General features: G+C 55.3%; 1 protein-coding gene across 2 annotated transcripts in view; it reads right to left on the bottom strand.

The window, feature by feature from the left end:
- The window catches only part of ZFPM1 (zinc finger protein, FOG family member 1), a 35,129-nt gene extending 16,354 nt beyond the window's left edge, over positions 1 to 18,775 (bottom strand). Inside the window, exons 1-3 of one of the 2 annotated variants that reach the window (XM_030457857.1) lie at positions 18,682 to 18,775; positions 2,826 to 2,957; positions 456 to 545 (exon numbers count right to left, since the gene is read on the bottom strand). In XM_030457857.1, the coding sequence (XP_030313717.1) occupies positions 456 to 545; positions 2,826 to 2,957; positions 18,682 to 18,721 (262 nt within the window). In that variant the 5' untranslated portion in view covers positions 18,722 to 18,775. The remainder of the gene's footprint in view (positions 1 to 455; positions 546 to 2,825; positions 2,958 to 18,681) is intronic. The other variant, XM_030457858.1, reaches the window with a different exon arrangement.
- Positions 18,776 to 22,193: the final 3,418 nt, after the last annotated feature.

The following is a 22,193-nucleotide window of genomic DNA, read 5'->3' as shown; positions in this document are numbered from 1 at the left end:
GGTGCCCACAGGACATGCCAGGCCTCGCCGTGCCGGGGCGGAGATGCCGGGGGGCAGATAGACACTGCTTGGGGTTTCTGATAACCATCACGAAACCGCCCCGAGCCTCGCTCTTGTGGTTGCCAGGATGCTTGCCAAGTGCCCTCGGGTGAGAGTGAGGTGACACAGGACAGGGTCCGAGTCCTCCCTGTGCTGGGGAGCACGATGCCAGCCCTGCTGCCGTGACCCCGCCGCTCCCAGAGCAGTTTTTCACTCTGCCAGGGAAGGTGGCAGGTCCACAACCATCACCTCTTCCCTCCCCTGCCAGCAGAAGCTCTGGTATTTGCAGCTCCCAGTGCTCCCAGTCCTTCCCATGCTGTATTTTCCGAGAGGTGATGGATGTGGGGACTGCTCTGGGTGCTCAGCCCAGCCACGAAAGAAGGAGCAGAGCAATCGGCTGCACCCCGGGGACTCACCTGGCCCGTTCCACAGTTCTGTTTCCTGTGTGTTTTCTCCAGGATCCGGCTTCTCCAGCTCCTTTGGACTCTCCGGGGCTTCTCTGGACTCTGCAGCAGGAGAAGCAAAGCAGCAGCTCACACACCAGGCACTTCTGAGGTGGCATCCCACAGGGCTGGGGACCACCGGTGACACCCCAGATGCAGGTGGCATCACTCGAGGATCTGCACTCCAGCAAAAGGGGATTTACATTCCCCTTGCAATCCCCATCACCCTCCCTGCCCCCCACAAGGTGACCCCTGAGGACACCCAACCTCCCCAGAGGGACTTCCCAAGCCCCCCCTGTGTCGTGCACACCTGGAGGGGAGGTGATGGGGACACCGCATCCTTCCCCACCCCCGGGGCTCAGCCCCGCTCCCCGTCACGGCTCGATTTGTGGCGTCTTCCTAGCAACTTGATAACAATTATTTCTCCCCATTAACTGCTGCGGGAGATGGAGCTGATAAAGCCCTATCTGCATATGACAGTGGGGAAGATTAGTGCCCAAAGTCCATGTTTGCCTTGGCGTCCCGGGCGGATAAAGCAGCGCGGAGCCCGATCGATCGGCGCCGCCGCGAAGGCCCCGGGGTGACGTCACGGGTTATTAATACAGGTGATAAGCAGGGATGATTAACATCAAATGAATCAATCACCGGGTATAAAAGTCCTATTATTTTTGGCTATAAATCAAAGTGCCTGGCATATCGATTTTTATCCATCCTGCTGAAAGCTTTAGTGGCCGTTATTGCTGCTGGCCCTTATCTCTCCTATCACCTTTTTATCCAGGCAGGCCAGTGCCAGGTGCAGCTCCGCGCCCAGGCTCCCCCCATCAGATAACACCCGGCAAAGTTTCCCAGCAAACCCTCAGCTAGCAGGGGAGTGCTGGTTTGAATCCCCCTTCACTTCCCTCCAGCTTTCCCTTCTTTTTTTTTGGTTTTGTTGGGTTTTTTTTGTCCTTTTTGGAAGGGGCACAGGCTTTGCTCCCCAGGCGGGTTCTCCCCCGCACCGGCGCAGCCTTGCCCCGCCGCCGTTATCTCAAAGGGCACTGCAAACATTAACTGATTAGGATTTGCCCCCACCTCCTCCACAGGAAGGAACTTAAAGGATATCTGGGGACTGGTTTTCAGCCCGGCCCTGAAATGCAGCCACCTCTGGGGTGGGGCACGGTGTGGCGTGGCGTGGCGGCAGGCAGGCGGCACCGGCAGGAAAACAGCACCCATGGGTGGCCATGGCCCCCCAGCCCCACTGCTGGGCACCTCAACGAGTCACTGAGCACCCCAAAGACTCACTGAGCACCCCAAAGAGTCAATGAGCACCTCAAGGGTGGTGGGAATGGGATGGGTGTCACTTTGCATCCCAACAAGCCACTTGAGCACCCCAAAGAGTCACTGAACACCTCAAGGGTGGTGGGGATGGGATGGGTGTCACTTTGCATCCCAACGAGCCACTTGAGCACCCCAAAGAGTCACTGAGCACCCCAAAGAGTCACTGAACACATCAAGGGTGGTGGGGATGGGATGGGTGTCACTTTGCATCCCAACGAGCCACTTGAGCACCCCAAAGAGTCACTGAGCACCCCAAATTGTCACTGAACACCTCAAGGAGGGTTGGGGATGTGGTGGGTGTCACTTTGCATCCCAAGGAGTCACTGAGCACCCCAAAGAGTCACTTGACATCCCAAGGAGTCATTTTGCACCCTGAGAGGTGATGAATGTGAACCCCAAAAAGTCACCTTGCATCCCAAAGGGAGGGGGGGTCTCTTTACAATGCAAGGAGGAGTGATCACTTTGCACCCTGGGGGGTCATTGTGCACCCAAAAAGTCACTTGGCATCCCAAGGAGGGGTCAGTTTGCACTCTAAGGGGTCACTGTGCCCCCAGGGAGTCACTGTACACCCCAAGAAGTGCCTCTGCCCCCCAAGGGGGAGTCACCCTGAGCCCCCATGTCCCCCTCCCACCACAGCAGGCAGCTCAGTGCCAAGACAGATGAAAGGGACCCAGGGTGAGGATGCTCATTAGCAGCCATCACTCATTAGCTACCATGGCTCATTAGCAACCACTGCAGCCTGCAGTTCCCCACAGCCAAGATTGTGCTCCCCCTACCCCCAGAGCCCCCCATTTCTCCTGCCTGCCCCCAGCCCCCTGTGCTGGGAGCACCCTTGCTCTGGGCTGGAACACCCCAGGGATATGGGGAGGGGTCTCACTTAACCATCAGCCCACCCCTCACCTGAGGGGGGGGGGGGGGGCTGCTTCATTAGCTAATTACCACCCTGCCCCCCCAGCAGAGGTGATGCCAGTGGGTTTCTCTGGTGGCACAGTGTGTCCCCAAGGTGGGTGTCACTGCCAGGCTCACCTTCACTGCCAGGGGGGCTGGAGGGGTCGTGTTCAGCAGAGCCCTCGTTGTCCGAGCCCCCCCCATCCCTCTCGGAGGGGCTCCTCTCCCCCATTGGGGCATCCTCACCTTCCTCCATCGCTGCCAGGGAACCTGCCAAAAGACAGAGGGGGGAGTTGGGGGGGTGTGAAAAGCCCCTGGGGGGTTTCCCCAGGGTGGGGGGTAACGTAGGACGCGGATGCTTTGGGGTCCTTTCTGACACCCACTGGAGATCTGCACACCATGGGAAGGGACACCCCCTCCCCAGCATCACCCAGGGGGTCCCTTGCCCCCTTGCCCAGGTAGGGGGGGTTACAAAGCCCGGGTGTTACCCTACAGACATTGTGGGGACACCCCCACCCCTGCCTGGGGTTACCAAACACCACGGGTGGCACAGCAAGGTTCACACACCCCACACCCCCAGGGACCCCAGTGACCATCCCCGTGGGTCCCCAGCACCCCTGGGGGGCATTGGAGGGGGACAGACGAGGGGCACGGAAAGTGCAAAAGGTGGGGGACATCCCCGAGAGCCCCCACTGCTGTTGCCATGGCAACGCAGCATCCCCGTGGCCAAGGAAGAGGGGAAGAGCAGCAGAGGCAGTGGTGGCACTGCCGGGGGCTGCCCCGTGTCCCCATCCAGCAGGCGGGCAGGGGGACAGGGGGGTGACAAACCCTGTGCAGACCTCAGCTGCTCTCCCTGACTCCAGGCATGTATATTTACAGCAGGAGAACAAAGAGCCCATAATCTAGACAAAGCAGACAACAATGAGCGTGAATAAAGAGGCTGCCGGAGAAGGGAAGGCAATTTATTCTAATTCTGCTAATTTCAGTTCCAGCACAATTAAAAAGGCTCTGATAATATTCAGAAACAATCGCCAGCTAACAAATCGTTTCTCTCGCTGTAAATGAAACATTGTTAGGCTAATTTCTGCTTTCACGCCTTCACGGCTCTTGGGCTTCTGATAAAGTTAACCCGAGCCTTGCCTGCTCCCTGCCTCGGCACCTCCAGCCCGGCTGGGGAGGGACGGAAGGGGATGGGATGGGATGGAAAGGGCTGGGAAAGGATGGAAAAGGCTGGGAAAGGATGGAAAGGGCATGGAGGAAGATAGAAGGGGCAAGGGGAGGAATGGAAGAGGCTGGGAAGGCATGGAAGGGGCATGGGGGGAGATGGAAGGGGCATGGGGGGAGATGGAAGGGTCTGGGAAGGGATGGAAGGGGCATGGGGAGGAATGGAAGGGGCTGGGAAGGGCTGGAAAGGGCTGGGAAGGGCATGGGGGGAGATGGAAGGGGCATGGGGGGAGATGGAAGGGATGTCTGCAGGAAGGAATGGATGGGACACAGGGAGGGATGGGTGGGGGGTGGGCTGAGAAAGTATGGATGGGGGCCAGGGAAGGATGGAAGGGGCATGGGGAGGGATGGAAGGGGCTGGAGAGGAATGGGCAACCCCAGGGAGAAATGGAAAGCCACCAAGAAGAGATGAAGTGGGCATGGGGAGAGCTGGATGGCACTAGGGGGGGATTAACTACACCAGCACACCTATCACCCACCCAGGGGTGCCCAGCCCACCCATACCCCACCCCAAAACCCCCAGCTCTGGCTGAGAGGGTGATGGGGACACTCTGTGTGAACTCAGGAGCATAAACCCCAGGGTTGGTACCACAGCATCCCCCCAGCAGCTCCAGGGGTGACAGGGGGGGCAACAGCAATCCCAGCACCACATCATCCTGGCACCCAGCCTGCCCTACAGCAGCATCCCAGCACCCACACACCCACCCTCAGGGGATGCTCTGGGGGTTAAATGGATGGCTTAAAAGACTCTTTAAAAAAAAAAAAAAAAAGGGGGAAAAGAATTTAAAGCAAGTGAGGGAGAGGGGAGCAGGGAGTGGAGTCAGTTCTGTGGGATTGCTGGAAGCCCTGCACAGTTATCACCACACACAGCCTCCCTCAGCTGGCCTGATCTGTCTATTCTTCATTAAGCAAATACGCTGAAATGGAAATGAAAACATAATAGCTATTTGATTCTCGGCGAGATATTTTGCATATTGGTTGGGTGCTGATAGTGGAATTTCATCAACTCCCTTTTTTCATGCTTTAAGACTGAATTACTGAGCCTGGCTTTCCAGAGAGGGGAAGAGCCAAAAAATGCTCCTTGCCAAGAGACTCCGCTCCGACGATTAACTCTTCTCCCTCCCTCCTTCTCCCCCCTTTTTTTTTTTTTTTTTTTGGATAATAACGAAGGATTTTCTTTTTTCCCCTTCTTTTTAAAAAAAAAAATAAAATAAATTGATTGTAAAAAACTGGCAGGAGGAGGCAAGGTGCCTGTGCCAGGGATGCAGATCCAGGTGGGCACAAGGGTTGGCATTCCCATTAGCAGGAAAACCCATCCTTACCCAGGTGATGATTTAATCATTTCCCTCAAATTAAGGTTCTCCCAGCACAGGAAATCTTTGCTTGATTCTTTGTGCTGGGAAATTAAATATAAAAAGGGAAAAAAAAAAAAAAAAAGGAATATGGAAAAGAGAAAAAAAAAAAAAAGGAGGGGGGGGGGATATTCTCCAGGCTGCCAAGAGTGAGACCCTGGACGCTCCACAAGCCTGCACGCAGACAAGAGCAAAGTGATAAGAGGCCTCGATAAGAGCCAGAAAATAGCAACAGCCCCAGACTTTCCCACCGGCTCTGGAGAGAAGAGGAGGAGGAGGAGGAGGAGGGGGAGGAGGAAGAGGAGGAGTCCCGGCGGTGGGAAGCAGGTTTGGGATTGCAAACACGTGCAGAATGGGGACAGCCTGGGTGGTGGCTGGTGCTGGCACCCACCTCTGAAAACCCAGAGGGTTTTAGAAAGGTTAGGAAGGTTTTTCCTTTTTTTTTTTTCTTCCAGGGATTTATTTTTAGGAAAACCTTTTAGGAATTATTTTTAGGAATGAGAGGGTTGGGTGTGGGGTGACCCCAGGGAGGGATGTGGGGGCTGAGCAGACACACAGCCCAGACTCAGCTCTGGGCACCCTAAAGGTTGGGGTGCAGGGAGACCTCAGGGTGCTCAGCTCCAGGGTGTCACCCCCCCAGCACCACGGAGACCTGGGGGATGTCCCCAACTCCAGGGCTTGCTGCCCATTCCTCCAGGCAGCACGATGGAGGCTCCTTTCTCCATCCTTCCTGCTCCTCCTTATCCCCATGCTGACCATCATCCAACTCCATGTAATTAATACTCATGGTAATAAAAGTAATAATGATAAAAACGAGAATAATAATAATAAAATAACCAACAAACACCACCAGCAGTGTCACAACTCCCCTCCATTGCATCACAACAGAGCCATGGATAATCCAGCCCAGCCAACACCTCCCAAAACTTCATTTTTTCCCCCCAGATTTTGCAGCCGTGAGCAAAGGGCTGAAGGAATCTGGTGTTCCAGTGCCAGAGAGGATCCTAATCCTGGATCCTGCCTTGCAACCAGCTTCCAAATGATCTCCAGTGATTTGGTTGGGGATTCCCCAGGGTCTCGTAGCAGGGTTGTGCCGTGTCAGCCCCGCAGCAAAGCAACACCCAGAGAACAACCTGAGCTGCAGATCCAAAAAAAACCCCAAAAAACAAAAAAACCCCAAACCAACCCAACCCAACAAACCACCAGTATCTGATGGGACACCAGCCCACCTTCTTCTCACCCAATTTTTCTCCCTGCTCATTAAAGTTCATTCCTACTGACGACCTTGGGTGCCCCCAAACCCCTTCCCTAGGCACTGGGAATGCCAAGAGGGCAACTGAGGATTCAAAACCACCCTCCCGCCCAAGGACCCTCCTTTTTGGAGGGAAACAGCCAATTCTGAGCACAATTCAACCCTCTCCACTATCAGCCCAGCTGCAGCATCCCAGGGCTGGGCTCTTCCCCCCCTCAGATATAAGCACATTAAAGATCAGCCCCGTGCATGGAGGTGATAGTGGTTGGGGACAGTCCCAGTGGGACATATCTCAAATTTGGGGCCCTTCTCCATCACCCCCCAAAGATAAAAACTCATCCTGAGCCTTCCCGTGGTGCCTGGTGTCCAAAGAGCAAAAAATGAGATAGTTCAGGGAGGCTGAAGGGGGATTTCTGATGGGTGGGTAATGGTTTGTATTAAATGGTAGCTCATTTATCCAGGAGGGGGATGAAGGATAACAAGAGAATCAAGGGGGTGGGATGTTACCATTGCTCGTGGGGTGTGTGTATGTATATAATAATTTATTATTAATTTTATAAACTAATTATGCCTAATTTCTGCAGGAAGGGAACGAAGGGGAGGGTGGGATGCTACGAGGACTTGTGGGAAGGGGACATGCTGCAATTGCCTGGGGGGAGAGGAGGAATTGATACTAATTTACAATCAAATTGATGATAATTTCTGGTTAATCTTATAATAATTTATAACCAAATTGATAAAGTATATATTTATAGAATATTTAGGCCTCATTTATCCAGGAGGGGAATGAAGGATAGTGGAGGGATGGAGGTGATGATGGGGGTTGCTGTGCTTGCTCGTGGAAGGGGGGGTATTTATAATAATTTATAATTATATATAATTATTTATTATTAAATTTATAATGTATTTAGGCCTAACTTATCCAGGAAGGGGATGGTGGTGGAATAAAGGAGAGTGGGGGAAAAGAGGTGGTGGGGATGCTGCGATTGCTCAGGGGGGCATTTCAGCTGATTTATTAGGAAATATATAAAGTATTTATGCATCCAAAAAGCCAATGAAAGATGGAGGGGAGGTGCTGGGGGTGCTGTGATTGCTCATGGAGGGGAGAGGGGGGATTTCAGGCAATTTATTATTAAATATATCTAAGTATTTATGTACCCAAGAAGGGAATGAAAGACAGGGAGGGAGGTGGTGGGGATGCTCATAGGGGGGGGAGGGCACAAAGACCACTCCTGGGGGTGGGGAATTTCAGTGAATTTATTATTAAATTTTATGTCTCCAAGAAGGAAAATAACAGGGGGGGGTTGGGATGCTGTGATTGCTCAGGGGGGAGGGGATGAGGATGCTGATCCTACAAGCACTCAGGGGGCGATGCTGTAATTACCAGCGATGGTGATAAGGGAGGGAGGGGGGGAGGGAGGGAAAGATGCTCCCTCTATCCCCCCCCCCCCCCCGATCCCTCCTGGCCTTGGGCAAGCAAAAAGCAAGGGGATGGGGGGGTAAAAAAAAAAAGAAAAAAGAACCTGAGAAAAAAGCAGCTCTGGTGCGAGGGGAGAGCTTGGTTTCAGGAGGAGCTGCCGGCCCTGCCAAGCCGGTGTCCTCGGGGCGGGGGGTGCAGGCACCGAACATTCATCACCCCCTCAACTCGGTAACTTTATCAGCGGGTGAGCACGGCGCCATCGCTGGTCCCAGCCATCCCCGGAGCTCAGATAGGGCTGATAAAGCCCTGATAGATTACAGGAGATTGGGTCACTCCAGGGGCCGGCAGTACTAAAGACTCATCCCAGCCAGAAGCCTCCTCCCGGCGAGGAGGGGAGGGGAAAGGGGGGGGGATGGTTGGGGAAGGGATCCACGGGGAAAATGAGGAGGAAAATGCAAGGGGCAGTGAGGATGAAGTGACTTTGTGTTTGAGATGGGGGTGATAAGGCCCTGATAGGTTTAGGGTTTTGAGGAAGAGTCAAACGGAGCCAATCCCAGCACCACTGTCAGGTCTTGGTGGTGGGAAGAGGATGGGATGCTCAAAGCCATCCTGGCTGGAGAGGGAATCATAGAGTAATAGAATTGTCAGGGTTGGAAGGAACCTCTGGAGATCATCAAGTCCAACCCCCCTGGCACAGCAGGATCACCCAGGAACAGATCCAGGAGGGTTTGGGAAGTCTCCAGAGGAGGAGACTCCACAAGCTCTCTGGGCAGCCTGGGCTCCCTCAGCCTCACAGGGAAAGTTTCTCCTCATGCTCAGGTGGAGTCTCCTGTGTCCAAGCTTCAGTCCATGATTCCTTGTCATTCCAAAGGCATCCTAGCTGGGAGCGGGGGGGTGTTGGCCCATCAGAACCAGGTGATGGCAAGGGCAGAGGTCAAGCTCTTTGCTAATCGAGTGACAAATTAGCCTGGAGATGCCATGCTGGGACCATCCCCCCTTCCTCTGGGAAGTGGCTTCATGTCCTGACAGGTCCATCCTGCTGCCAAAACACACCAGAAATGAGGAAGGGACAGATTTTAGCCTCAACCCCAAGACTTTCAGTTCATGATGGCACCAGATGAAGAGAAGGCTGGAGGGATGAGGACAAGGATGACAGTGGACACAGCCCAGCAGACCACCAGAGCCATCACTGAAGATTCCCTGGCTGCTGTGTCCCTGCTGCTCCCAGTGCCACCCTGGAACACTTTGGGGTCTCCAAAAAAGAGGGGGCTGAGCAGGAAAGGGCTCCAGGAGCAGAAAAGAACCCTGACAAGGCCCAAAATTGTTGGGTGCCTCATCTGCAAGAAGCAGCCCAGCAGATGAAGGTCACCGGGGCCATGGGGACAACAGTGTCCCCAAAACCACCACCACTCTGGCCTCCCCCTTCCAGCCTTTGCTGGACCAGCACCAGCACCCCCATCTCAGCAGCCCCAACCCTCCTCTTCCTCCAGCTCCAAGTTGTGTGGTCACTTGTGCCCAAGCTCCTCCGGCACCGAGTTTCCCTCTGTGCAGCCCTGCGTGCCTGTGCTGCCTCACTTCTTTCTTTCTTTCTTTCTTTCTTTTTTTTTTTTTTTTAATTTTTTTTCCTGTTCTTGGCATTTTGGTGGAGCGAGATAAGAGTAAAAAACAACAGAGCTGCTCGGAGAGTGAAAAAGGGAGATAGATAACGCAGATACCGACTCCTACACAAAACAGTCCTGGCTTTATCTCTGCTTTTTATCACAGTTCCTCTAAAAAAAAAATAAAGAAAGCAGCCCAACAGGAATGGGGCAGCACACTAAAAAATGAACTTTATACAGTTTTGCTCTTTAGTTTTATATTTAGATGAAACAAAGTTGAGATTCTTGCAGGTGATACCTTCTCCAGTCCAAGGAACCAAAAAAAGTCTGGAAGGCCCATTTGTTATGGAGGGGAGAGGTGAGGAAATACAGGGATAATTTAGGAAAGATGGGTGAGGAAATACAGGGATAATTTAGGAAAGCTGATGCTGAAGGAGCAGTGCCAGTGGGATGGTTTGAACATCTTTTAAGTGGGTCGGTGGGATGAGCCTGGTCGACCCCAAAGCATCCTGATGGAGCAGGCAGCATCCTGCAGCCCCAGCAAGGCTCAGCTTGGGGATGGATATATAAAGGCAGAAACCTCCACCACAGCATCCTCAGGCCCTGCCAGATGATCCCTGGGGCTAACCAAGGAGATGGCAGAGCCAGCACCAGGCTCCCCACCACACAGCATCAGTGGAACTGAACATCCCCACCGTGTTCCCAATGGGTCCCCCCCCCATCCCCAGAAACCCAGGACAACGTCTCCATCCCAGCCTGGGGATGAGAGCACACGTTCAAAGACATCACACAGCTCCCAGAAACTCTTTGCCAACTACACCCTGCCCCTGAGGACACTGCTGGAGGTTCTGCCAGCCCCGGGGCACAGCCTGGGGAGGGCAAAAAAACCCAAACCAAACTAATCAAACACCAACCCAGCAGCCCCCAACATGCAGGGAACAGCCAGAAAGAGGGAAAAGAAAAAAAAAATTATATATATATATATATATATATATATAAACGGACTGGAGGTTTTTCCCCTCCCCTCGCACTCCCTTCCCTACCTTCTTTTTGAAAAACATAATTTATCTGTGTATTATCAAGAAATCCAGACACTTTAATCAGTGAGCTATGAAGTCAGTATTTCCATTCTTATCTAGCGGAGGAGTGGAAATGGAGAGCAGATAGGCAGCTCCGAGCCGGGTCCGTGGTGGGGAATGTTAATGGGAGGAGCGGCAGAGCCATTGGCTACCGAGCTGCCGCTATCGCTCCCATTATCGGCTCCTTATCGCGGCAACCATCGCAGCGCAGTAATGGGGCCAGTTCAACTTTCCGCATTATCATAGGAGCTGGAAGGAGCATGAGAGGCCTCGGCTGGGAGATGGAGAAGAGAGCGAGAGAGGCCCCAACTTCTCGCTGGAGCAAGCGGGAGGAGGAGGGAGTAGGGTTGGGTGTGTGGGGGGGGGGGAAGGGAAAAGCAGGTTTTTTTCCTCCTCTCGGTGGGTGCTGGAGGTGGTCACGTGTGTGTGGGGTGATGCTCAAAGTGCCAAGGAACCACCCTGCTGAGCAGCCCCAAAAGTCTGGGTACCGACCCGGAGGCACAGCCTGAGCTACCACAACCCCATCAAGCATCTCCAAAGCCACGGTCATCAACCCCATCAAGCACCCCAAAAATCCTGGGTCTGCAACCCCATCAAGCATCTCCAAAGCCCTGGGCTCGCAACCCCATCAAGCATCTCCAAAGCCATGGTCATCAACCCCATCAAGCACCCCAAAATCCTGGGCCTGCAACCCTATCAAGCATCTCCAAAGCCCTGGGCACCAACCCCACCAACCACCCCCAAAATCCTGGGCCTGCAACCCCATCAAGCACCTCCAAAGCCCTGGAGACAAAACCCCATCAAGCATCTCCAAAGCCATGGTCATCAACCCCACCAAGCACCCCAAAATCCTGGGCCTGCAACCCCACCAAGCATCTCCAAAGCTCTGGAGCCACAACCCCATCAAGCACCCCAAAATCCTGAGCCTGCAACCCCATTAAGCACCTCCAAAGCCCTGGGCACTGACCCTCAGGCACAGCCCCAAAGCCCCAAGGCCACAACCCCGTTGGGCATCTCCAAAACCCCAAGCACTGACCCAGAGGAACATCCCCAAAGCCCTGGGCCCACAGTACCATCAAACAACCACAAATCCCCAAGGCCATGACCCCGTGGGGCACCTCCAAAGCCCTGGACACTGACCCAGAGGTACCTCCCCAACCAACATCAAGCACCCCCCATAAATCCTGGCCCCAGAGCTCCACCAAGCATCTCCAAAGCCGTGGACACTAACCCCACAAAGCACCCCCAAAATCCTGAGCCCACAACCCCATCAAGCATCTCCAAAGCCATGGGCATCAACCCCATCAAGCACCCCCCAAAATCCTGGCCCCAGAGCCCCATCAAGCATCTCCAAAGCTGTGGACACTAACCCCACAAAGCAACCCCAATATCTCGAGCCCACCACCCCATTAAGCACCTCCAAACCCCTGGAGCCACAACCCCATCAGGCATCTCCAAAAGCCCCAGGCACTGAGATCCCCAAAGCCTTGGGGACATGACCCTGTTTGAGCATCCCCAAAGCCCCTAGAGGGCACCGACCCTACAAAGAACATCCCCGAAAGCTCCGGGGCCACGACCCTCAGCTTGCCAAGGACAAGAGAAAACAATGCATCTATATTTCATCAGATGAACAAATTAGGAGGAGGACATTTCCTCCTCGCTCCCTATCGACTGGGAGATGTCAAGAAAGTATGTTGATGTGAGAAAGGGGAGATAAAGAATTATTTTGGAGGAAAAAAGCCGTGGAAGGCTCTTATCTGGAGTGACTCATAGGCACACACTCCTTAACCCCACTGCAGCCCAAGGTCAGCACTCACATTCCTCCTCTCCACGGTTCAGCCCTTCCAAAAAAACATGTTGCTGCAGGAACAGTGCGGAGCCTCTGCCGGGCAGGCAGCGGAAGAGGGAACTCTGCTACCCCGAAACACTTGAACTTTCCTGATAAAAGAAGCAAATGGGACAGCAGCGTGGCCAGGCCTCCAAAAAACCCTGAGTCAGGCAACAAACAGTCACGGGATAGGTTGTAGGGAAGGGGGAAAAAAAAAAGGGGGGGAAAAAACAGGGGACACCAGGGGACTTGGCTCCTCAGTGACTTGATGCCACGCTGCCCTTGGGGACACTGTGGACATGGTGACACCAGGGGACTTGGTTCCTCAGTGACTTGATGCCACGCTGCCCTTGGGGACACTGTGGACACGGGGACACCAGGGGACTTGGCTCCTCAGTGACTTGATGCCACGCTGCCCTTGGGGACACTGTGGACACGGGGACACCAGGGGACTTGGTTCCTCAGTGACTTGATGCCACGCTGCCCTTGGGGACACTGTGGACACGGGGACACCAGGGGACCTGATTCCTCAGTGACTTGATGCCACGCTGCCCTTGGGGACACTGGGCATGGTGACACCAGGGGACTTGGCTCCTCAGTGACTTGATGCCACATTTTTCTTGGGATGCTGCAGGCATGGACAGGGTGACATCATTGTCACTTGATGCCACCTTGCCCTTGGGATGCTGCCATGGCTCCAACAAGTCACCAGGGAGGGGACAGGGCTGTCCCCTCTCCATGATCAGCAGGATGCCCTGCACCTTGTGCAATGGGCTGCAAACCCCCTGGGACTGGGTGTCTTTCTTCCCTGCCCACCTCACAACCTGGCCAAAGGGGAACCTGCAGCTTGTGGCCTCCTGACTCACCACACAAAATAAAACCTTACCCAAAGCACCCACTTGGGAGCAGGAACCCCAAACCCCAGGAACCCCAAACCCCAGCTGGAGGTGCCTTTCCCCACACCGCCGTGGGACACTGGGGACCATCCCCACGGCGTGGCCATCCCCGTGGCTCCACACCCTCTGGGGGTGCCCAAGGAGGGGATGCTGGGTGGGTGGGTGTCCCCCTTAGGGAGCAGGAGGTGGGAAAGTGGCACCAGACAGAACCCAGCCCAGCCCACAGGCCCTGGAAGCAGCCGCCTGCCAAAGCCTCCCTGACCAGCACGGTGCCAGCCCCGACTCATGGAATGGGTTTGGTGGGAAAAGACCTTCCAGATCATCCAGCCCAACTGTTCCCCCAGTGCCACCAAGGACACCACTAACTCATGTCCCTCAGCACCACATCTCCAGGGATTGGAAACCCCTCCAGGGATGATGGGGACTCCACCATTTCCAGGGAGAAATTCTTCCCTAGCTCCAACCTAAACCTCCCCTGGCACAACTTGAGTTGTGCCAAAAGTTCCTCTTGTCCCATCCCTTGTTCCTTGGGAGCAGAGCCCGACCCCCCCTGGCTCCAACCTCCTCTCAGGGGGTTGCAGGGAGCCACAAGGTCTCCCCTCAGCCTCCTCTGCCCCAGGATCACCACCTCCACATCTTCTCTGACTGATGCAGAGATGCTCTGGCACCTGAGCCAGGTATGATGTGTCCTGTGGCTGGTGGCACAGGGCAGCCCAGGGCCCAATAAGTGGATGTATTGCTCTGGAGAAAGGTCAAGGCCAAGCTTGGTGCCAAACCCTCTCCCAAGACCCAGGAATGGTCCTGCTGGGACTGCTGGCCATGGAAGAGGAGAAAAACTTCTCCTGGCAACACCTGTGGTGGGTCCAGACCTTCCCCCCCCCAGCAGGAGCTGAGTCACTGTTGGGAAACAGCCAGTGCTGGCTGGGAGAACTCCCCAGGGTGGGTGGGCATCCCACCAGCACCCCCCCACCACTCAAGGCATCCCCCCTGCCCTGTCCCACCCCAGGAGGCTGGCTGCAGCTGGGCAGAGGTGCCCCAGGGCTTTGCTGCCTGCACCAAGCAGTTGGAACTCCAAGGTGCCACTGTCACTCGGGGATGTCACTGAGTCAGGGCTGGCAAATGCCTCCGGGGGGGGGGAAGGTTGGTTTGCACAAGATGGGAGGGGTTGGCAGGCAAACAGGCAGCACCCGTGGGAGCAGCAGACGTGTGGGACACAGGGATGCCACCCCAGGAACAGCGGGAGCTGGGGGGGGGAGGGGGCTGCATCCCCAGGGAGCTGCAGAAGGGACCGGTTTGGGGAGTGGAGGTGGGGAGGGCCCTGCCAGCACCCAGAGCATCCCTGGGGAGCAGCAACAAACCCTCCCCACCCTGCAGAGCACCCTGGGGTCCCACACCTGCCCAGGCACCCTGTCTCGGAGCATCCCTCCCTGGTAGGCATGGATGGGGAAACTGAGGCACAGAGGCTGGAAAAGTGCAGCAGCATGAGAGGTGGGGGGAAAAAAAAACCCAAAACCCAAACCAAACCCCAAGAACCAGAAGCAGTTAGTCAGGAGGGAAAGGGAAGGAGCAACTCAGAGCAAAGGGAGCAGGAGAGGAGCGGGCAGGAGGTGTGCTGGGAGCATCCCACGGCTCATCATGCCACTGCTAAAAATAGATGCTAGCTTGGCCACTCTCATCTTTACCAGAAATGTGATATTCCAAGCTCCTGGGAAAGATTCTCCCACCCTCTGGCCACCACCATGACCCCATGCCTTGCACCCACCATCCCCCTGCACGGCATCACCAGGTGGTACTGGGGCCCAGCCCAGTTTGCAAAAGAGGAAAGGGGATGAAAAACCACAGAACAACAAAACCACCCCAAAGCACCCCCGTTGGGAGGCGTCGAGGCTGAACGGCACAGATCAGGATGCTTATCTGACACCATCTAATAGAGATTTAAACCGAAAAATTAAAAAAAAAAAAAAAAAAGATAATCCACGTGCAAAAAATAAAAATAATAAAAAAAAAAGATGGTGCTTTTGCCTCCCCGCCCCAACCCCAGCCCGTGTCTTCCCTCGGCAGAGCTGAATCTGAGATAAGGATCGAAAAAGAAAGTCAAAGCTCTCATCAAACTAATGCAACATCTGCAGCTGATAAGAGGCACTGGGGAGAGCTCGGCTCAGCTTGTTCCACAGAGGGGGGAGTTAAAAACAAAACAAACCAAAACACCACACAACCCAACGCACCTTGAGAAGAAAAAGCACATATGCAGCTGCCCCCCCCCCTCCCATCCAGATAATTAAAGTGCCTGCGCTAATCATATTTGCAATGGAACAAATTGTTGGAGCCCTTTTGCCCCTCTTGGCTGTGTTTGTTGTTGTAGCGAATCCTGCTCCGGGTCTGGGGAGGAGAGATAAGTGGTCCTTATCTCCCCTGGCAATCTCTATCAGGATGGAGATCAGGCCCCGGTGCTTATCGGGAGCTCAGATCTACTGCAAAAAAAGCAGAATAGAAAGGGAAAAGGAAAGGAGAAAAAAGAAGAAGAAATAAAACCCACTAACAGGCCCTTCCAACTAGAAGAACGTTGGCTTCCAGTCCATTCCGGGAGGGAAAAAAATCAAAATAAAAAAAAAATCTATATAGTTCTGCTAACGACAGAGGGAGAGGCACATCAGGAAGATGAGATCAATCTCTCTCCTGCTTATCGGGTTCCCCCATCGGAAGCCCCGGCTGGGAGCGCAGGCAGCGGCAGCATCGCTCGGCAGCCGGGTGCCCACGCTCCCGTGTTTGAAGTTAATAAATATCAGAGGCAATCGGGGCTGGAGATCAGCTCAGGAGCTCTATCAGCCCCTCACATCTATCTACCAGCAGAACAAAAGACAGACAAGCACCAAAAAAACCAAAAAAAAAAGGAAAGAAACAACCCCAACCTAACACCCTCTAAATGAAGCAGCAGCCGCAGGGGGCTGGGTTTGGAGTCAAGGATGGAGCAGGGGGGGTAAAGCAATTGCCCTCCCCGCCTGGAAAATGCAATATATAAACACTCCGGGGGGTTTCCCTGCTCTGGGAGCCACTGTCGCGATGCAATGGGCTTTCAGAACCTCGCCGCTGCGCGGCACCGGGTCCCCCCCTCATCCCCCTCGCTGTCCCCGTCCCCCTCCAGCCCAAAAGGAGAAAAAGAAGGGTAAAGCAGGCGGTTAAATATAGTCTGATCTTTGTCTTATCGCTCTTGGCGATCGCCCGCTGTCCCGGCGATCTCCCCGGCGAGCCTATCTGAGCATCGCATCGAGTTAAAAAAAAAAAAAAAAAAAAAAAAAAAAAAAGGAAAAAAAAAAACCCAAGGAAAAACCAAGCAACACAAACAAACACACAAAACAAACAAAAAAAAACCCCAACCCAAAACGCCTCACCCAGAAAAAAAATTAATAATAATAATTAAAAAAAATCACAATTAAAAAAAATAAAATCAGCAGATACCAATCTGGAGGAGGTTTTGAATGCTCCAGTGGAGATGATATAAAGGATAGACTTTGTGGAAACAGGTCCGGTCTGTACATGAGAGGAGTCTGGTTACGGGAGCCCTGATTCATGCATACCTTCCCTCCGAGGCAGCGGCAAAGACGCTCTCGCCGCGCTCGCCGCCTCTAATGACTGTTTTCATGTTGACACACACAGGAAAGGTTCCAAGCTTTCAGCTTTTTTAATCAGTTTTGGCCATCGCCGGCCGCCTGAGATCAGCCTCCCCACTTTTATCATCTCTTCACATCTCTCGCAAAAAAGCAGCAGAGAGGAAAAAAAAAAAATAGAAAAAAAAAAAAAAAAGATAGAAGACGCCTTCGCCCGGCCAAGCCAAGCTGTACGGCTTCAAACAACCCCATTTTGGATCTGACGAGTCTCCCCTGCCCCTGCCCTGCAAGCCAAGAGGGTGCAGGGTGGTGGGACAGGATGGGCATCCTGCCACGCGTGTCCCCTCCCTTGTGGCAAAGCTATCGCCCACCATCGGCAGCCTTCGTTTCGGCGCTACCGATGGGGCTTAAACGGAGCTCACCGGGGCAGGGATTGGCAGGGCGGGCAGGGTGTTTTATGGGGGTTGAAATAAAGCTGGAGAAGTTGAGTAAAAGGAGCAAAAAAAAAAAAAAAAAAAAAATTAAAAAATAAATAAAAAAAAAGGAGGCAGCTAGGACTATTTTTAACTCTACCCGGGTAAAAGTCTAGCAGCTTTATCACCAGAGCAATCACCCCAGGCAGGGAAACAGGTAGGTGCAACTCAGCCTTGCAATTATTTCAAGAGAAAGATAAAGCGAGATTATCACATGGTGGCCAGCCTTCCCTATCCTCCCATCTCCCCCTTATCGGCAGCTTCCATCGGCTCGGGGGAAAATAAAAAAAACACACACACACACACACACAGATACAGAGCAGAAAGGAAGGGAGAAAAACCCAGCTCAGCCCGGCACCGAAAAACTTCCAGCACTTCGCACAATTTCCCAAGGCAGCCAACACATCCCCACCGGACCGACACCAGCTCCTGCCTGATGGGCTGAACTGGGGGGGCACAGGGACAGGGGGACACGGGGACATGGAGGTTTAAGTCCCATGGGACCTCCTGGTGGGCACTGTCAGCCCTGTGCCCACCAAGCCCGGGGGGTGAAGTGGGAATCGGGGGGGTGGGGGACGGAGGGAACATTGGGCATGGGGAAAGGTGGAAGCCAAGGAGGGTGGTGGGGGGTCAGAGGGGGACAGTGGGGGTCAGAGGGGGGACGGTGACACCCATGGTGAATGGGGGGGGGCCCTGGTAGAGTGAGGGCGCTGCACCCGGGGTGAAGAGCTGCTGGCAAGGCTAGGGTGCCCCGGGGGGGTTTTGGGGAGCCCCGAGGTGCCGGGGGTGGTATCTCGGTGTGTGTGTGATAGAAGTTGGGGAGCCCCTGGCCCCGGGCTGAGGGCGCTGGATGGGAGGCAGGCAGGGGAGATAAGATCACAATTTCAGGCCGTCCCGACAGAGCGATGTTATCAGGACGGGACTTGCAGAACGGAATATTTTAAAGCCTTATCGGGGCCCCCATCAGGAGCCGGTACCGGAGCCACCATGTTGGCGACAGTGGGGGGAGAGACATGGGGGGGGGGGAGACGGCGAAGAGGGGGAGGCGGAAGGGACGGAGACCATAGCGGGAACCGGCACCCATCGCGACAATCCCGGGGGGAATAAGGGAGGGAAAAACCATGGGGGGGAGGAGGGGGAAGGCGGTGAGGGAGCAACGGGATGAAGGGGGGTGGGGGTGCAAAAAAAAAAAAAAAAAAAAAAAGGAAGACAATACAAGAGAGGCGAGGTGGCAGCAGCGGGGGGGATACCGGTATCCGGGACTCACGTTTGATCTGCCGGGGGTTGCTCTGTTTCCTCCTGGACATCGCTCGGCGAGGGGCGAGCCCGGCGCCCCGGCTGGCGGCTGGGCGGGCGGCAGGTGGGTGGCGGCGGGCGGGCCCCCGGTTGCTCGCATGCCCGCCCGCCCCCCCACCGCCGCGCTGCCGGGGCCGGGGCCGAAGCCGGGGGCGGGCCGGGCCGGGCCGGGCCGTACGCGGCGGAGCGGAACCACCGCCGCCGCTGCCGCCGCCGCGGGATTTTTCTCAATGGAGCGGCCGCGGCGGCTCAAACCCGCGGAACGTTCCCGGGGGGCGGGGCCAACCCCCGCCGCGGCCGCCCATAGGTCCCCGCCCCCCCCTCAGGCCCCGCCCACCGGATAGCGTAGCCCCGCGTGACGCCGAGGGGCGGGGCCAAGCGGAGGGGCCCGATCCCTGCGCGGCCTCGGCAGCCGGGGAGCTCCCACCCCCCCCCCCCCCCAAACCCCTTCCTTAGGGCGTCTCCCCCAAAGCACCAGTGTGGGGGCTCCCAAAGCCTCCTGGAGGACCCCAGAACCCTGCCTGGGGACACGTCCCCCCCGCCCCTCTGCCCTCCTTGGGGTCCCCAACCCCTCCCGCGTGTCACCGGCTCCTCCATTTAGGGTCCCCAAGACCCTACCCCTCCTTGAGGTGCCCAAGCCCCTCTTTCTGGGAACGCTGAATCCTCCTTTGGGATCTCCAAGCCCCTTATTTGGGACCCCAGCTCTCCATTTGGGGTCTCCAAGCCTCACCTTTGGGACCTCACTGCCCTTTTTGGCGTCTTGAGCCCCCTCCTTTGGGATTCTAACCCATCTTTAGGGTCCCCAAGGCCCTCCTTTGGGGTCCTCAACCCCCCTTTTGGGGGTCCGATCACCCTTTACACCCCTACTCCCCCTCTAGAAGCTCCCAGACTCCTGCAGAGCCAACATTTGCATCTTCTGGGACCCCACTGGGGTCCCAACCCACTGTCTGGAGGCTCTCAAAGCCTCCTGTGGGCTCCCCCCTCAATCTTCCTGTGGGGTTCCCAGGGTCTCTCTTTGAAATCCCTCTCATTTGTGGATAGAGGGTTCAAAAGTCCCCCTTAGGAGTTCCAGGTGTCCCAGCTTGGGGTGGGAGACACACTGGTGATGTTGTAGGGGTGCTGGGGTGCTCCTTGGCATCACCCCATCCATCACCAGCCAGTCCTCACCCTGGCATGCAGCCAGCTGGTGATTTGGGAGCTAATTGTGGGATAAAACCAGGAGCTGCTGATATTTAGGGTCCACGATGTGAATATTCCTGCTGGGGGAAAAAAAAAAAAAGGGAACCATTTCTGCCCAACCCACCCCTTGGCTGTGACCCATCTGATCCCAGGGGGTTGCTGGTGCTGCTGTCTGGTGATTGACCCAATTATGCTGTGATTTTGGGATCAATGGGGCAGCTGGGGAGATGTGGCATGGCCTTGTCCCCTCTCCATCTCTCCCTGGCCATGGGGTGTGCTCTCCCCTCCCTTTCCCACCTCCTTTTTTTTTTTTTTTCTTTTTTTCCTTTTCCTTTTTGAAGGGTTTTTAATTAACTTCCTGTTCCAATGGTGGGATAATGAGTTTTAAGCAGCACATGATTCCAGTAAAGAGGTCAAGCCGGCAATGAGGATGTCAAAAGAAATTAAGTTAGGAATTAAGAAGAGTTCCAGGGGAGAAAAAGAATAAAATAAAAAAAACCATGGAGGGCAGGAGATGCTGCTGAGGACAAGGCTCTGCTCTCCCCCTTCTTGCTTGGCCAACCCTAAAATGATCCTGAGGGTGTTTTCACCTCGTTTGGCCCTAAAGAGAGACCACCCCCCCCTCAGGGCAGGAAGCTCTGCAGGGAGAGCTGCTCCCTGCCCACTGCCACTCACACCTGGGATGCTGCAGCTTCCAGGGTCCATCTCCAGTGGCCTCTGATCTGCTGGCTCCACCATGGCTCCACTCTGCTGCTTTCAGGAGGTCTCCATCGCCCCTTAACGTGTCCTTTCAGGGGGTCTCCATCTTCCCACAGCGTGATACTTTGGGGTTCTCCATCCCTGACCTTTCAGGGGGGGTCTCCACAACCAAACCCCCCAAACAGCAAGGCCCTGGGGTGGGTGTTTGGGGGTGAGCAGACAGAACCAAAGCTCTCCAGTTCCCTTTCCCCCAAAGGGAGCAGGGGGAGCTTGGCTCTTCCTGGCTCCTGGTGCTAGAAGCAGCCACATCCATCAAGGGGCCAGAGGGACAGACCCCAGGAGCTGTCACACCCCTGGGGGCCTGGGATGGGACAACACTGCATCCAACCCTCACCATAAGGACCCAAAAAACCTTTGCCCAAGCTGGTGGGTGTCGAGGGCCAAGATCCCCAGTACAGGGACATCCCCAGACCCCACATCTCCCTGCCCCATCACCCCACCTCACCCTGGGTGTCCCTGGGTGGGGGTCCAGGGCCACGGTACCCGTGACAGTGGCACAGCTGGGTGGTTTGTTCTTCTTCTCCACCACCAGACCCCCCACTCAACCCCCCCCTCTTGTGCCCACTCGGTGCCGTTGTGTTTGCAGAGAGATTGTTCTAGGGTAACAGAACAAACACCGTGTTTTCCCGAGGAGTGAATTACACGCCTGCAGAGCAGAGATAATGCGCCAGCAGCCTGCCCCCCCCCATTGTCACCGAGGTGACATCTTCTGACGGAGCTGGGGACGTTTGTAGGAGTGCCAATTAATCTGAGGGGGGGAAGGTTCTTAGGGACGCGGGCAGAGATGAGGTGGCGGTGGAGGAATGTCACTGGGAAAAGCCCCAAGGTGCCGGAGCTGCTGGTGGTGGGGAGGGGGACATCGGGTGCTGCGCTGAGTACCCCCAGGTGCCCACAGGGATCGGGGCTTTGGGTGCGCTGTGGATGGGCGCTGCCACCTGCTGGCAGGAGCTTGGCCCTGGGTGCCACTTGTCACCTGCTGGTGGCTCAGTCCCGGGTGGCTGCTGGCACCTCGGGGCTCTCCCGTGGTTCGGGCATGGCTTGGCCATGGCTTGAGCTCATCTTGGCCATGGCTTGGTTACAGCTCGGTCATGGCTTAGGCATGGCTGGATCCAGCCTCGGACACATCTTGGACATGGGTTGGACACATCTTGGACATGGGTTGGGCTCCATGGCTTGGTTACAGCTTCGTCATGGTTTAGGCATGGCTTGATCAAAGCTTGGACACGTGTTGGACACATCTTGGGTGTGGTTTGGGCTCCATGGCTTGGTTACAGCTTGGTCATGGTTCAAGCATGGCTGGATCAAAGCTTGGACATGTTGGACACATCTTGGACATGGGTTGGACACATCTTGGACATGGGTTGGGCATGTCCCTCCATGGCTTGGTTACAGCTTGGCCATGGCTAAAGCATGGCTAGAGCCCAGCTTGGCCATGGCTTACTCAGAGCTTGGGCATCCCTTGTAAATGCTTTCAGCATGGCTTGGGGATGTCCCTCCATGATTTGCTCATGGCTCAGGGATCACTTGGATGTGGTCCCCCACTGC

This window comes from Calypte anna, chromosome 11 (genome assembly GCF_003957555.1).
Source record: "Calypte anna isolate BGI_N300 chromosome 11, bCalAnn1_v1.p, whole genome shotgun sequence".
Lineage (NCBI taxonomy): Eukaryota > Metazoa > Chordata > Aves > Apodiformes > Trochilidae > Calypte > Calypte anna.
The sequence above is the reverse complement of the archived record's forward strand: the minus strand, read 5'-3'. Positions and strand labels throughout refer to the sequence as shown.